Source organism: Asparagus officinalis, chromosome 4, assembly GCF_001876935.1.
Source record: "Asparagus officinalis chromosome 4, Aspof.V1, whole genome shotgun sequence".
Lineage (NCBI taxonomy): Eukaryota > Viridiplantae > Streptophyta > Magnoliopsida > Asparagales > Asparagaceae > Asparagus > Asparagus officinalis.
In genome coordinates, this window is record NC_033797.1 from 40888836 (window position 1) to 40904032 (window position 15197).

A 15197-nucleotide genomic window follows, 5' to 3' on the forward strand; every position below is an offset into this window, starting at 1 on the left:
TCTTTATAATCATTCTTAACAACAAATAAGCTTATCAACAACCCCGTGATCTTCTCAACAATTCCCTAAGTTCAACAAAATAATGAGGACTGCTACAACCTTAACAATAAACAAATAAGACTAACAACGGAGCTAAACGTAACAACAATGTGCTAAACTTAGCTACCATTCCATAAGCTTGATAACAGAGCGCTAACCTTAGCAACCAATATATAAGCTTGACAATACAACGCCAAACTTCACAAAAAACATGTAAACTTAACAACCAGTCAATAAAGGTGACAGTGAGTCCATAATATTTTTGATAAAATGTTAAACTTAACAAAACAACATGTATCAAAAAATAATTTCCTTTACAATCATGCTACAACCTTAAAACAAACAAATAAGCCTATCAACAACCCTGTAAACTAAACAAATAAGCTCTACAACACGATAACAACTACATGTATTACCATTGTCTCTACTCTAAATTCCATAACCGTGGGTGAATATAACTAGCTCCCTTCAATGAGCTTGTTTAATAACAAGATAGTTAAGATTCATAGGTGCATGGAATATAATAAATTCAGATGGATCAATGCGTGAATCACCTAGGAAGGCATGCGAATGCTGGTGGAGATAGTCTTCTGTCTTACGTTTACACTGTATAGCTATACAATGTTAACGTAAGCCAGAGGACTATCTCCACTAGCATTAGCATGCCTTCCCATGTGATTCACGCATGACCCATCTGAATTGATTGTATTCCACGCACCTATGAATCTTAACTATCTTGTTATTGTACAAGCTTATTGAAGGGAGCCACATACATTCACCCACAGCTAATGGAACTAAGAGCAAACACATAAGGGGATAACGTCTTCATCAGCGTGAAGGATATCCAAGATCTTCATCAGTGTGCGCAAACCTTGTCGCCATGACCTTCATTGGGGTGAAGACTAGCGTTGATCTTCTAGTTTTAATGGCGAAAGGAGAACTTGTAGGTTTTGGGGAGAGAGTAGCTCGGGCTTCAGATATAAAGGATAGAGGGTCAACAGAGAGTCCGCGATGGGGAGATCGAAGAAAGATTACGCTGAAAGGATATCTATGCTATCCTGTAGTTGAACAGGCGAAGGGATGGTGATGTTGCCGCGTGAAATGTAGGGATAGGTAGGAGCCCAGGTTATATTAACTCTCCTCCTTGGGAACTAGGAGGAACATTAAATGCAGTATCAGAGAATATACCCTGGTGACCGTGATAACCAAGCGCAAGTGAATAACAGTAAGGGACATAGCAGTAAACATAACATTCAATCGGTAAACCTAGCAACCAAATAGTAACCTTAACATCAAAACCATGACCTTAACATTTGTAACGATATACTTGACAATAAATCCATGTGCATAACAATAAAACGCTAAACTATATAGGCTCATTCCAGTATAAGATTTCTTGGATTCTGACTGTATGATAGCATCAACCATTTGAATGCTAATAACCTTATCTATTCCCATTGTCAATTCTCTAAGTTCCATAAACTGTGCTTGAATATAAATGGCTTCCACCAAAGAGCTTTCCAGCAGTCTGTTAAGTTCATGGAAAGCTCTTTAGAGAAAGCCATTGCTATTCAAGCTCATCTGATGGAACTTAGAAAAAATAACAATGGGGAATAGATAAAGGTAATAATATTTAAAAAAGGTTAATGCTATCATATGGTCAGAACCTAGAAATACTAAAGAAGTCTTCATCAGCGTAAGGGCTAGCCGTGATCTTCTGGTTTATGAGATTGGAGAGGGGAGAGCTTAGGATGATCGAGAAAATAGTGAGGACAAATAGAATGGCGGTGATGGGAAGATAAAGAAGATGTAAAGGTGGGGAGAAAGGTTATTGGAACAATCTGAGGGATGGTGATATTACTCTACTGCCTTGGGAACTATGAAATGCATTAAATGCAGTCAAATCAAAAATATCTCGGTAACCTTGACAGCCAATTGCAAGTGAATAATAGTAACCTTAACAACAAACAAATAAAAATGATAACCAAGTAATAACTTTAACAACTAAGCCAAAACTTTAACATTAAAGTGATAAAATTGACAACCAAGTAATAACCTTAACAACCAAGCCATAAAACTTAACATCTTTAACGCTATACTTTTCAATTTTAACAATCGGTGACACTGACAACAAAGAGCACGTGGATAACAGTAAACTTAACATTCAATCGATAAACATATCAACCAATCCAAAACTTTAACATTAAAGTGATAAACTTGACAACCAAGTAATAACCTTAACAACCAAGTCAAAACTTTAACATTAAAGTGATAAACTTGACAACCAAGTAATAACCTTAACAACCAAGTCAAAACGTCAACATTAAAGTGATAAACTTAACAACCAACCAAGTAATAACCTTAACAGCCAAGCTATGACCTTATAACTTGTAACTATATACAGGATAACAAATCCATATACATGATAATAAAACGCTAAACTATATAGGCTCGTTACAGCTTGCACGATTGTGACCCTCCATGTTGCATCGAGAGCACTTAACAAGACGGGTGTTCAGCGACCTGTTGTTTATTCGTCTAGTGCATGGTCTGCCACATCTTTTTTTGGTAAGAGGAGGCTTCAACACTCGCTCTTCTGACGATATAAAGTGCTTCTCGTAATCTGGGATGGGATAGATGATCGGTGCATAGCTTGCTCTGAATGCGTCAACAGTCATGTACCAATCGCAATATTGATAAATTTTTCGTCCCATCCATGTAATTGCAGCGCACACATGTTTGCAAGGAATGCGGGTGATGTCCCAGGACCTGCAAGAACAAGTCTGATTCTTCAAATCTACACGGCAAGTTTTATTGGACTCGACCTCCACAATATCTTCCGTCGAATGTTTAATCGCCAAGCAACTACCATGCTGAATATTATCACACAGCACCATCTCCGCTTCCGGGCATAAGTATCCAGATCACTTCTGACCCACTAGCCTCCTTTCATGCATGTGCTCCATTATTTGCTTCTGTATGGTCTCAACCAAAGGTAAGATTCACAACAATCGTGCCTTTCTTATCCAGCTGTTGAATAACTCAGCAACGTTTGAAGTAACATGGCCATACCTTAACAACAAAACACTAACATTACAACTAAACATTAAAGACCTAACCTTAACAACAAATATCCTAAACTTAACAGCAAAACCCTAGCAGAATAACTCTAACCATAACAATAAAATCTAACATTAATAGAAAACTGTAGGATAACTCTAACCTAAACAACTATAACGGTACTGTAACAAAATAACGTTGAAACCAAGCTATCTTACCTTATACCAGGATAATGCGCGTTTGCCCATCTTTTCGAGGAGTATTCCATTACAGTGATGTAAGCCCTGTGATCGATCGTTGTCGATTCTTTCATGTCATTATTCCATTCAGATATTGTGAACTTATAAGCCGCAGATTGTAACAGCTGGCCCAACGTAGTCGCGACATTTGCCTTGTGCCCAAAATCCTTCATCTTCTTTTTGAAATTCTCGACTAGATGCAGAACACACCTTGAATGAAATGCATCTGGAAAGAATTTCTCGACTGCTGCCCTGATACCCTTGTCGGCATCGGAAATCATTACCAGTCGATGTGGAGGTTGGTAAGGATTTTCCCTATCATACAGTAACGTCCATAATCCTTGTAAGAACCTTTTTTAGTTAACCTCATTCTCTTGGTCGCATACATAATAAGCAAGGAGAAATATTCCCTGGTTGTCGTCATACCCAGTAGCACTAAGTAGTATGCCTCTGTAATGATCTTTAATAAATGTTCCATCCAAAAATAATAGAGGCCTACAGCCAGCAATGAACCCTTCAATACAGGCATTATAACTAATGAACAATCGCCTAAACCTCCCGTCATCAGCATTAATAACAACACGACTCCCTAGATTAGTTGCATGCATCATGGATTCATACCTGCATGAATATAACAACAAAGCAGTACATTTAGCGAATAATTCATAACCATAACAAATGATCTTCAAACTTCACGACCAACACGTATACTTAACGACGAACCAATAACTTTAACAACTAATACGTATAGTTAGCAACCAAAACGTAAGCAGTAGATTTAGCAAAGGATTCATAACCATAACAACTGATCTTCAAACTTCACAACCAACACGTACACTTAGCGACGAACCAATAACTTTAACAACTAATACGTATAGTTAGCAACAAAAACGTAAGCAGTAGAATTAGCAACGGATTCATAACCATAATAACTGATCTTCAAACTTCACAACTAACATGTATACTTAACATCGAACCAACAACTTTAACAACTACTACTTATAGTTAGCAACGAAAACGTAAGAGTGATTTTAGAAGAATAAAAAAGATAAGGACCATCTCAGTGAATCGTAAGCCTCATTATCGTCACCGAACAGGTCCTGTTGAACTGTCTCCTTTCTCCACCACGCTTTACTGTAGTTAATCTTGATGCCAAAATTAGAGAGCATGTCATTCTTGATATCAACCGCACGAAGATCTGGCCTAACCTTCAAAATAGCTTGTATTTGGCTAGCAATGAACTTCCTTGATGCCCTTGAGTTGCCAGCATTTGCTCCATGTTGACCGCAGGTATGGGTAGACTCGAAATTCTTTATGGATATGATAGACGAATTTTTGAGCGGGGAAGGGAACAACATCCAAGGGCAACCATGTGTGTGCTTGAATCGGCAATAGACTCTTATGCGTCTTTGTTCATTATGGTAAAAATCATACTCGAACCGTTTAGCAATTGAATAGTATTGAAGTGCTAATCTAACTTTAGCAGCACTATCAAATTTCTAACCAACATCACGTATGGAGGTGTGCCACTCAGTTGGGATCTTTGTTTGGTGATTAAGCATGTCTTCCAGCAGCATGATCGAGTCGCCGGTGGGGTTGTCATTAGGAATACGCTCATCATTATAGGTTTGGGTGAACGTGGTATATGCGCACCGTGAATTTTCTGTCGGTATTGTCCTGAAGTAGTAATAAAAATACATAGCCTTAGCAACGAACTGATAACCTTAACAACGAATTCATAAACGTAACAGCCAACACATATCCTTAACAACTAACCCTTATACTTAAGGACAGACTCGTGACCTTAACAACAAACACATATACTTAACATCAAACACCTTATCTTAGCAACTAACTAGTATACGTAACAGCGAACAAATAACCTTAACAACCAGTCCTTAACATAACCTTGACAACCAACTCATTACCTAATCAACCAATGCATAAGGTTAACAACTAATGGCAAAACCTATCAGTGAACTCAAAAGGAAATCTGGAGTGTAATTCCTACGCAGTTTCCGACGTAGTCTGCGTGTTCTGTGAAGTTGAGGATTCCCCAGCGGAGGTAGCATACAAATTCGCGTCTGTAAATCCATTACCCCGACAATACTCGAACATCAAATTTAAGTCATCGTCATTGTCAATTGAAATACTGAATTTCTTTTCCCTTTCGCATATGAACTTTAGTGAAAGAGATTGCATTTGTATTTTAAGCCTTTCCGCCTCTTGATATCTCAAGCTGATTATTTCTGTATTCTCTTTGATAACGACGAATACACCGTCACCACCTTTGTTGCTTTTTGCCTTCGTTACCACGCATAGAAGAGATCCATCCGCCATTTTATTACAGGGAGTAGTTGAAGAATCGAAGAGGCTTTTATTGAGGAGAATTAAGTGGAAGGAACAAATTAGTTGGGGTAATAGAATGGGGAGGAACTCAGCGATTCTAGTTGGAAGGGGAATATATCTGGTGATAATTTTGGAGGGAAATGGGAACCCCCCCCCCCCCAAAAAAAAGTCATTCTAATCACCATTTAATGCCTACAGTCAAAACGCTGAGTTTCCGACGTGAGAGGGCGACGAACACAGGCTGCGAAGGGTATTTTGGGTATTTCGAGCGGGGTTTAAACTGAGTTATGCCTGGGGATTTGTTTTGGGGGCTGGAAGAAAATCACTGGCGATTTTGGGGGCAAAGCACCCGTTGAAAAAGTCTTAGGGGGGAAGCACGTTTTGTTGTGTTTTGGGGGCTAGAAGCATTTTTCCCATTTTTTTAACACTCTTTTACGAGTAGAAGGTTTATTTGCTGAAATAATGAAGAAATCCATTATCTCTTTTGTGGATGGTAGAGCTACAAAATTGCACTCATACATCTATTTAAACAATAGAATTATAGTTTGATAGTACAAAGGGTCTACCCACAAATAATCCTAGAATATAAGGCTCTGTTTAGCAACCTAGACTAAAACAAACCAGCATTGTTTTATTTCTTAACTAGGTCAAGGTTAATCTTGGGTAGGGGGATGAACCAATCCCAGCCTGGTTAACGAGCTAAAGCTGAACTAACATAAGTCGGGCCAATTATGGCCCAATTTTTACCAAACACGAAAAACCACTAAAATCTGACCTGATTTAAACCTAGTCTAGTTTTAGTGGTTTAACAAACTAACTCTAAGATGTTCCATTTTTTCTAGGTTAAAAACAAAAACATTCGATAAAAAGGAAAAGAAGCCTACTCCTGAAGAAGGAGAAGGTGTGGGGTCTTTTGATGAGCCATCAATTTTGATAAAGAATTGAATAGGAAGTTATTTTGCACTTCTCTCTTTAGTAGTTTGAGAGTAGTTGGGGAGAGTAATCTAGTTATCATTGTTCAAAAATAACACTTAGAATTCATGACAAAACACAAGGCCAAATCTTATCTTAAATTTAATCATAACGAGATCTGAATCCAAGATTCGACAAAACACAAGGTTAAATTATATTTCAAAATTAATAATAATGACATTTGAATCCATGATTGTTGAGGATCTTGGTCGTCGATGTTTGGCTCATAAGCCTGCTGAAACCAGTCTATGTTCTCCTCTCTAGTGCACCACCAAGAACACAAAGGGAGAGCTCGCCACAGATCTGCTCCTAAATCACTCACAGAGGTGAAGAGATCGCATAGAGGTGTGAGAGCACAAAGCTCACAGAAGAGAGGGGGATCGCACAAAGCTCACAAGGGAGGGGAGAGGATCACACAAAGCAGAGAAGCACCAAGCTCAGTTTTCTCTTCACCGTCACACCCTCTCTCTCAGCTCTTCATTGATCTAATAAAGAGGACAGCCGACACCACGTTATGGGCTAGGGTAGGGAGCCGACCTATAAAAGGGAGATGGGACTCAAAGTGGCGCAATAGTCAGTACAAGGAATGGGAAAGGGAAATAAGAGGGAGCACTGGGCCTTTTTAGTAACAGGTCATCAACAAGCCTTTAGGCCAACTAATATCAACAATCTACACCTTTGGCCCAAGGTAGTGCACTGAGAAAAATACGAAACTACAGGACTCATTATCGCCAAACCATTACATGTATGATCACAAAGAAGATACAAGCAATGGAAGAGAATACACAAAGTAAACATCACAAAGAAGATACAAGCAATGGAAGAGAATACACAAAGTAAACTCAGATCACAAAGATCGGGGTAAGATCACCAAGCATAAGTAAACTCAGATCACAAAGATCGGGGTAAGATCACCAAGCATACCAAGCCCACAAAGGACCGAACTCTACCAAACGATCATCGAGTTCAAAGGGAAAAAATCACAAAGCTACTAACAAGCACAAAGCAAGTTAATAGGCTACAAAGGCAACACATAAAGCAAAGGGAAAAAATTACCCAAGCACAAAGCATGTTAATAGGCCACAAAGGCAACACACAAAGCAAAGGGGAAAATTTTTACCCAAAGTCGAAATTCAATGCCAAGTCCACAAAGGACCAAACTCTATAAGTCTTAGATTATTGCACTCAAGGGATTCAAACACATTAAAGGCAAACTCAGACATATTACAATCATTCAAATTGTAATCTCTATGCCTTTCAGGTTTCCTAATGGTTCTTTTATTTCTATCCCTAGTGAGTTGATAATCATTCAAATCATGCATGTTATATATTTCCTACATATCATGCTCCACCTCATTAGGAATAATCTCATCTTGATTTTCAATAATTATATCTTCAGGATGTGATTCAGGTTGATTAATAATAGGCATTTGCTCCACCTTATTTGGAGCATGGAGCATCATTTTGAGACATAGGAACAGGTAAAGGTAAACAAAGAAATTCATTTTTATTAAAAACTAGTATAGTGCACGTGCTTTACACGTGGGCATACTTGTGAAATAATTAGTAATATCTTTTTTATCAAAATGAAAATCAAAATTGTGTAGCTAATATTAATAAATGTGATATTTCGGTAGTTATTATTTTAATAAATCTTAAATACTTTTTTAGATGACACTTGGTTGTTGCTAGGAAGTTCAGACAAAAAGCCTAAACCTGATGTTGGCGATGCCCATTAATCCTCAAGTTCAGTATTTTTAAATTAAAATTATAATGATAGCTACACTACTTCACTTATATTATTTCTCCATTACAAAAGAGAACTTTTTAGATGCACTTTATGCTATCAAAGATTTTAAAAAAAGATAAATCTTTTATCTTTTGTGTCGTCAACAATATTAGTTTGACTTGAAGGGTTCATGCACCTTCCGATAAATATAATATTGATATGTTTAATTATGTAAAATTAAATTTTTTGTAGATTTTATTTGTAATTTGTTTAATATTATTTTAAAATATTTTTTGAACTATTATTTTATATGTTATATTATTATTTATTAATGTATGTTATTTATTTATCGTAAATCAATCATATTATATAATTTATATATGTGTATGTGTATATAACCATCAAATTTATATACACTCAATTTTATACAACTAACACACAAATTTAAAAATAATTGCAAAAGAAGAAAACAAACAAGGGAAGAATCTTGAATTGAGTAACTTATGCTTTGACTTTCATAATAAAAAACTTATGCATTAAAATTCCTAGTAAAAGATTTATGGATTGAATTATTGTTAGTGGATGAGGGATAAGAGATCATTAATTAAGTGAATTGAGGAATTATCAAACATAGGAATTATAAATATTAAGAGGGGCAAAATAGGAAGCCAAAAGTTTTGACACCCATATTCTCTTTTATAAGTAGTATAGATAACATCTCTACTTATCACTACCTTAAACCCCGGTTCACTCTTATTCCAAAGCCTATAACCTTTTACCCCTTCAGGGTATCCTAAGAAAACACATTTCTTAGAGCATGGTTCTAACTTATCAATCCTTTGATGCACATAGCAAGCACACCTAAAAATTCTCAAATTATTTAAATCAAGATGTTTGCCTGTGAACACAAATTTAGGGCATTTTCCTCCTAAGGGGACAGAGGGAGACCTATTAATCAAATAGGCTGTAGTACAATCAGCTTCTCCCCAGAACCTCTTAGAGAGCCCAGATATGATCAACATAGCCCTCGCCCTCTCTAAGAGAGTTCTATTCATCCTCTCTGTTGAGGATCCTTTGTCACTACCAAAGTGACCACCTTTATGCAAAATTTTTAATCCTCTATTTCTCATATGACCTAATCTATTATGCCTAAAACAAATTTATCACCTATCACAGAGTTAACAGAATCAAGCACATGTTCAGCATGACAAATATACAAGTTATTTTGTTTTTCGGCAGCAAAAATAACAAGAGACCCTTACAAAATCTTCATAACCCCTTTACCTCATTTTCCCTCCAAGCCATCATTTTCTAGAGATGCACAAGAAATCAAGTTATAACGTAAATCAGGAACATACCTAACATCCTTCAAAGTAAACATAGAACCAGAAGAAAACCTAAGGTATACATCACCAGTTCCTAAAACATTACATTTTTTTCATTTGTCATTGACACAAAGCCATTCTCTATTTTCTTGTAGTTTGAAAACATATTTTTAAATGGAATCATATGAAAAGTACAACCAGAGTCTACCAACCAATCTGATTTACACAAAGAAGCAGTTAACACAAAGTTCAAATATGCATAATCACACAGATTATTAATCATGAAAATTTCACCTATTTCGCCCTCACAGATAGCCATATTAGTATGATCATTTTGTTGATTTTCCCTAGGCTTAGGACAAGCTCTAATAAAGTGACCAGTTTCATGACAGTTATAGCATCTTTTAACTTTAGACCTAAACTTAGATCTACCCCCTTTCATTTTCAGATTTTTTTTTCCTACTTGATTCTCCATTACTAGCATTCTCTTGGTTATTAGACCTATTCTGAGACCTACCCCTCACATGCATAACCTCACCAGAATTATCATTTTCCCTAAAATGTTTTAAATCTAATTCCTTACTCTTAAGACCTTGACCACAATATCAAGGGTAACATCATCTTTACCATATTTAATAGCAGATTTTATATCACTATATGAGTCAGGAATAGCATTTAGAAGGGCAATAGGAGTATAGTCGTCTACATGTTTATCACCAGTTAACCTAATATCTGAAATAAGTTTTGTGAAAACATCTAGGTTCTCCTCAATATCCTTAGACATATCCCATCTAAATTTGAAAAAAAATTCAAGCAAAAATATTTTACTGGGCAAAGAGGTTTCAGTATAGAGTTCTTCAAGTTTATCCCAAAGGGTTTTAGCAGATTCCAAAATTCCAACTTTTCTAAGCACAGAGTCAGATAAGTTTAAATAAATTATGGAACAAGCATTTTCGTTCATTTCAGTCATTTTTTCTTCAGTGTCAGAAGTCAAATAAGTCTGACCAACAGCCCTAAAAGACTTCTGTTGAATTAAAATACATTTTATTTTTTGTTTCCAAATGCTAAAATCAGATTTTTTTTTTTCGTTGAACGAAACCATATCATATTGATTAGCAGCAAACATTCTTCACATAGAAAAAATAAACAATGGTATCACCGCGACTAGCACGAACAAATCTAATTTCGGTAATTATCTGGCTCGAAACGTGTGAAGCAACTAGCACGAACAAATGGGAAGAACGGTGAACACAAAGTTCTTATTTTAATCTCTTTGTTCTTTCACACGAGCACAAACAATAACAGAAAATTTTTCAAAAAAAATAAAATGCAAATATAGCCGAAAAATTTTCAAATTTGCGAAGCAACTAGCACAAACAAAATGGGAATAACGATGAGCACAAAGCTCGGGTTCACACCCTAGCCCATAACCTGGTGTCGGCTGCCCCCTTTATTAGATCAGTGAAGAGCTAAGAGAGAGGGTGTGACGGTGAAGAGAAAACTGAGCTTGGTGCTCCTCTGCTTTGTGCGATCCTCTCCCCTCCCCTGTGAGCTTTGTGTGATCCCCCTCTCTTCTGTGAGCTTTGTGCTCCTATGAGCTTTGTGCTCTCACCCCTTTGTGAGATCTCTTCACCTCTGTGAGTGGTTTAGGAGCAGATCTGTGGCGAGCTCTCCCTTTGTGTTCTTGGTGGTGCACTATAGAGGAGAACATGGACTAGTTTCAGGAGGCTTCTCAGCCAAACATCGGCGACTAAGATCGTCAACAGTGGTGTCAGAGCTCGGTGAGTCGTCACCGTTCAAAATCGCCAGTCGCCGCCGTCGGGCCTCGTTGAGTCGTCGTCGCAGGAACGCCACCGAACCACCACGTGGGTAAGGTCGAAACTCTCTACAGTGGGTTTCGCTCAGGTAATCTCTGGTTTTGTTGAAAAACTGTTCCTGTTGCTTCTGTTATTTGTTCTCATCTGCATCGCCCCTTTATTTGATGCTATATTAATTGTTCCCCATTTCCACTGCATTTAATTATGATATTGAAAATTACAGTTAAGCTCTGGCTTTGTTGAAACTGTTGAGGATCTTGGTCGTCAATATTTGGCTCAGAAGCCTGCTGAAACCAGTCCCTGTTCTCCTCTCTAGTGCACCTCCAAGAACACAAAGGGAGAGCTCGCCACAAATTATCTCCTAAATCACTCATAGAGGTGAAGAGAACGCACAAAGGGGTGAGAGCACAAAGCTCACAGAAGAGAGGGGGATTGTACAAAGCTCACAAGGGAGGGGAGAGGATCGCACAAAGCAGAGGAGCACCAAGCTCAGTTTTCTCTTCACCGTCACACCCTCTCTCTCAGCTCTTCATTGATCTAATAAAAGGGCAGCCGACACCAGGTTATGGGCTAGGGTAGGGAGCCGACCTACAAAAGGGAGATGGGACTCAAAGTGGCGCAGCAGTCAAGACAAGGGATGGGAAAGAGAATTAAGAGGGAGCACTGGGCCTTTTTAGTAACAAGCCATCAACAGGCCTTTGGGCCAACTAATATCAACAATGATCTTATGTTACAGAAAATTAATTGTTTAACAGTAACTAATCATTCTATGCATGCACATACAATTCAAGAATCAAAAAATAGGAACCATAGACCTTGATGGAAAGTTACGCAGTCGAATGTGACTATAGTTAGAGAAATCACTCAAAAAGATAGCAGTTCAGAAATGCATCCACTTGTTGTCAGTTAAATATCTGGCTCACAATTTACGCTATTGTTTAGTAATTTCTCCATACTCGGCTTAATCATGCAAAAATGCTCAGATGCATCAAGTAAAAGGTGCAGTCAAAGCCTCTAACGTATGGAGTTAAATCTCAAGTCACTACAATTACATTACAGATTCGCAATTTTTCCTTATTAGTCATCTCTTTTGCCTCTCTTTTAACATACACTACATCAATATAAACAGGGTATATATCATATAAGACTATCATCAGGATTCATAGAGAAATCGGGTTCATCTGGCTTCAGCAGCTTGGGCATCTTTATACTATCGCTGGAAGGAGTAGATCGCTTCACTTTCTTAAGAACTCCCTTCTTTGTATTCTTGGCAAATTTAGAAGCCAGTATCGTCGCTCCCAGATTAGGGAATTTACCTGCATTATCTCCAGAGGACGATGATTCATCAACACTATCATACTCACTGAGAAGGTGAACTTCTTCAGATTCTTCAGTGCCTTGGCCCAAATCATCCATATAATAAAGGCTCTCTTGTTTAGCCAACTCCCTGCCCAATTTCCTCTTCTTGTACCTTCTCCATGCAGCTTGGATGAAGCAAGAACCCCAAGTCCTCCACTGATGAGAATAGTATCTAAACGCATGCTGAAGCTTTTTGCTATGGAGTCGTCTAAACTGACTGGAAACAAATCTGAGGTCTTCGGCTTGAAGAGAAAATGCCTCAACTTCGTCTAGGGCACGAACAGTTCGTGTGGAGAGTGGATAGTTGACGTTGGGATTGGGCATCAAGGCCCATGTAAGAAGCTCCTCGCCACAGAAATCTCCGGGTCTGAGGGTGATGGAGTTGAAGAACCCGCTTCTGCCTCCGTTTGTCGTGGAGCTCTCCAGTGTACCTCGAATGATGAAGAGCATGTTGTTCACTGGATCTCCTTCTCTGACAATATATGTGTCTTTGATGCTTAGAGATGACACTAGGCGTTCACATATGGCGTCTAACAATTGATCATCCATTTGTGAGAAGAATGGGACCTGTCAAAAAAGAAAACAGTGCATTTGGGGCATGAAATGGAAGCTGATCATCAAAACAAATTACTTGCAAAAAAAGGTGCGTATGGAGCACGGCCACCATGAAAAATTTGACCACATATTGACATGCATTTTAAGCTCAATAACAAATCCTCCAAAATTGTCCTAGGCCACTAAAGAAATTATAAGGGGGGAGATAAAAATTTGCTGGTATATGAATTAGAATCAACTCTAAAGCATAAATAAATCCATTTAGAGAATGTTTTCTGCGATAAATTATAACTATGATGTGCAATCATTTGGCATAGGTTATATATGAAGTCAAATAACTGAACCAAATGGAAATTCAAGATATATGGCCTCCACATGAAAAGATTTGTCAGACATGTCCTTGATAATCATCCGCCTATTCTTTTCTCGTTAGTGTCTTAATACACCTAAACTCTCAACATATGTAGTCTTCATGTTCTATAATGATTTTTAAAAGAAAACAAGAATCTTTTTTTATTCTCTTTTGCAGAATTTGAACCCGAACTTTGAAGTTTATGTCATGGCTTCCTGCAAATTGTCATTTGTCCTTAGAAAAAGAAGACAATGATACAAGTGGTGCAGAAGATGTCGAGAAGGGGGGACACTATGGTCTCTTTATGGTTTGGGGAGAAAACGGAAGAGGAAGAAACAGCAGAAGAAGAAGAAGATGATGATGATGATGACGACGACGACGACGATGTCAACGATGATAATTATGGTGGTGGTGGTGGTGATTTATTGGGTATTTAAAAAAAATCCAGAATTTGGATTAGGCTGAGAAGAGAAGAAAATAGAGAAGGAAAAAGGTAAAGATGATGGTGAAGAGGTGAGTATGTCATTTTACAACCATTATTAGAATTGTAAGGGGTGGTTTATGAAAAGTGGGACCTTTCATGGTAGTTTATGCAACTTCCAAAGTTCATGGTGGATCAATATTAAAATCATGAAATTCAATTTTCAGGATCTGTGAATTTTAAGCAAATTTGAATTGATGGATAAAATCTCCTGGCACAAAATGCCACTTCTGCAATATGCAATATCTTCATGTTTTAAATTAGTACAAGCATAATATTCAATCTGCATGCTCATCAAAGCGACTCTGCTTCCTCCCACAAGATTAGTGATTAACCTGATGCATTACTAGTCATATTTAGGACAAATTAAGGAGCACTTAAGACTCAAAGAAGTCTAATACTGCTAGGAGGAAAATAATATCAAAAATTATACAATATCTACAATTATTAACAGAAAGATCATTCACTGCAAAAACCTGTTGTAAATAAGGAAAGTGGTATATAGATTCCATACTCACACGACGAACAAGAGCAATACATAGGTGCCTCTGAATTTCACGACGGAGGTCTAAGGGTAAATCCCGTAGAATAGATTCTTCATCCACACCTCTAGTAGCAATCCATTTATATTGAACAAACCGCCGAACTCGTTCTTGCAGATTTGGAGGCAATTGGCGATGCCTCATCCACTCTTCAATGTCACTCCTTTTAACTCTCCACTCCTCAGTTTTCACAGAAGTTGATTGCAAGAAGGTCTTCAAAAAAAAAAGGATGACACTTTCAACATAATACACATATAAAGTGAAGAAGACAGTAACATTTAAAATTAAGGTCCTCAGGAATTTTAATGAAATATGAGTGAGTGGTGAAGGAAAGTTTTATAGTGATGACAGTGAGTACGGCTTCTCATTGTACTATCG

At 37.6% G+C, this 15197-nt stretch overlaps 1 protein-coding gene across 2 annotated transcripts in view; it reads right to left on the reverse strand.

The window, feature by feature from the left end:
- Positions 12424-15197, reverse strand: part of LOC109837272 (probable cyclic nucleotide-gated ion channel 16) — a 6349-nt gene continuing 3575 nt past the window's right edge. For both annotated transcript variants that reach the window (XM_020405437.1, XM_020405438.1), the window contains exons 5-6: positions 14796-15032; positions 12424-13456 (exon numbers count right to left, since the gene is read on the reverse strand). In XM_020405437.1, the coding sequence (XP_020261026.1) occupies positions 12668-13456; positions 14796-15032 (1026 nt within the window). In that variant the 3' untranslated portion in view covers positions 12424-12667. The remainder of the gene's footprint in view (positions 13457-14795; positions 15033-15197) is intronic.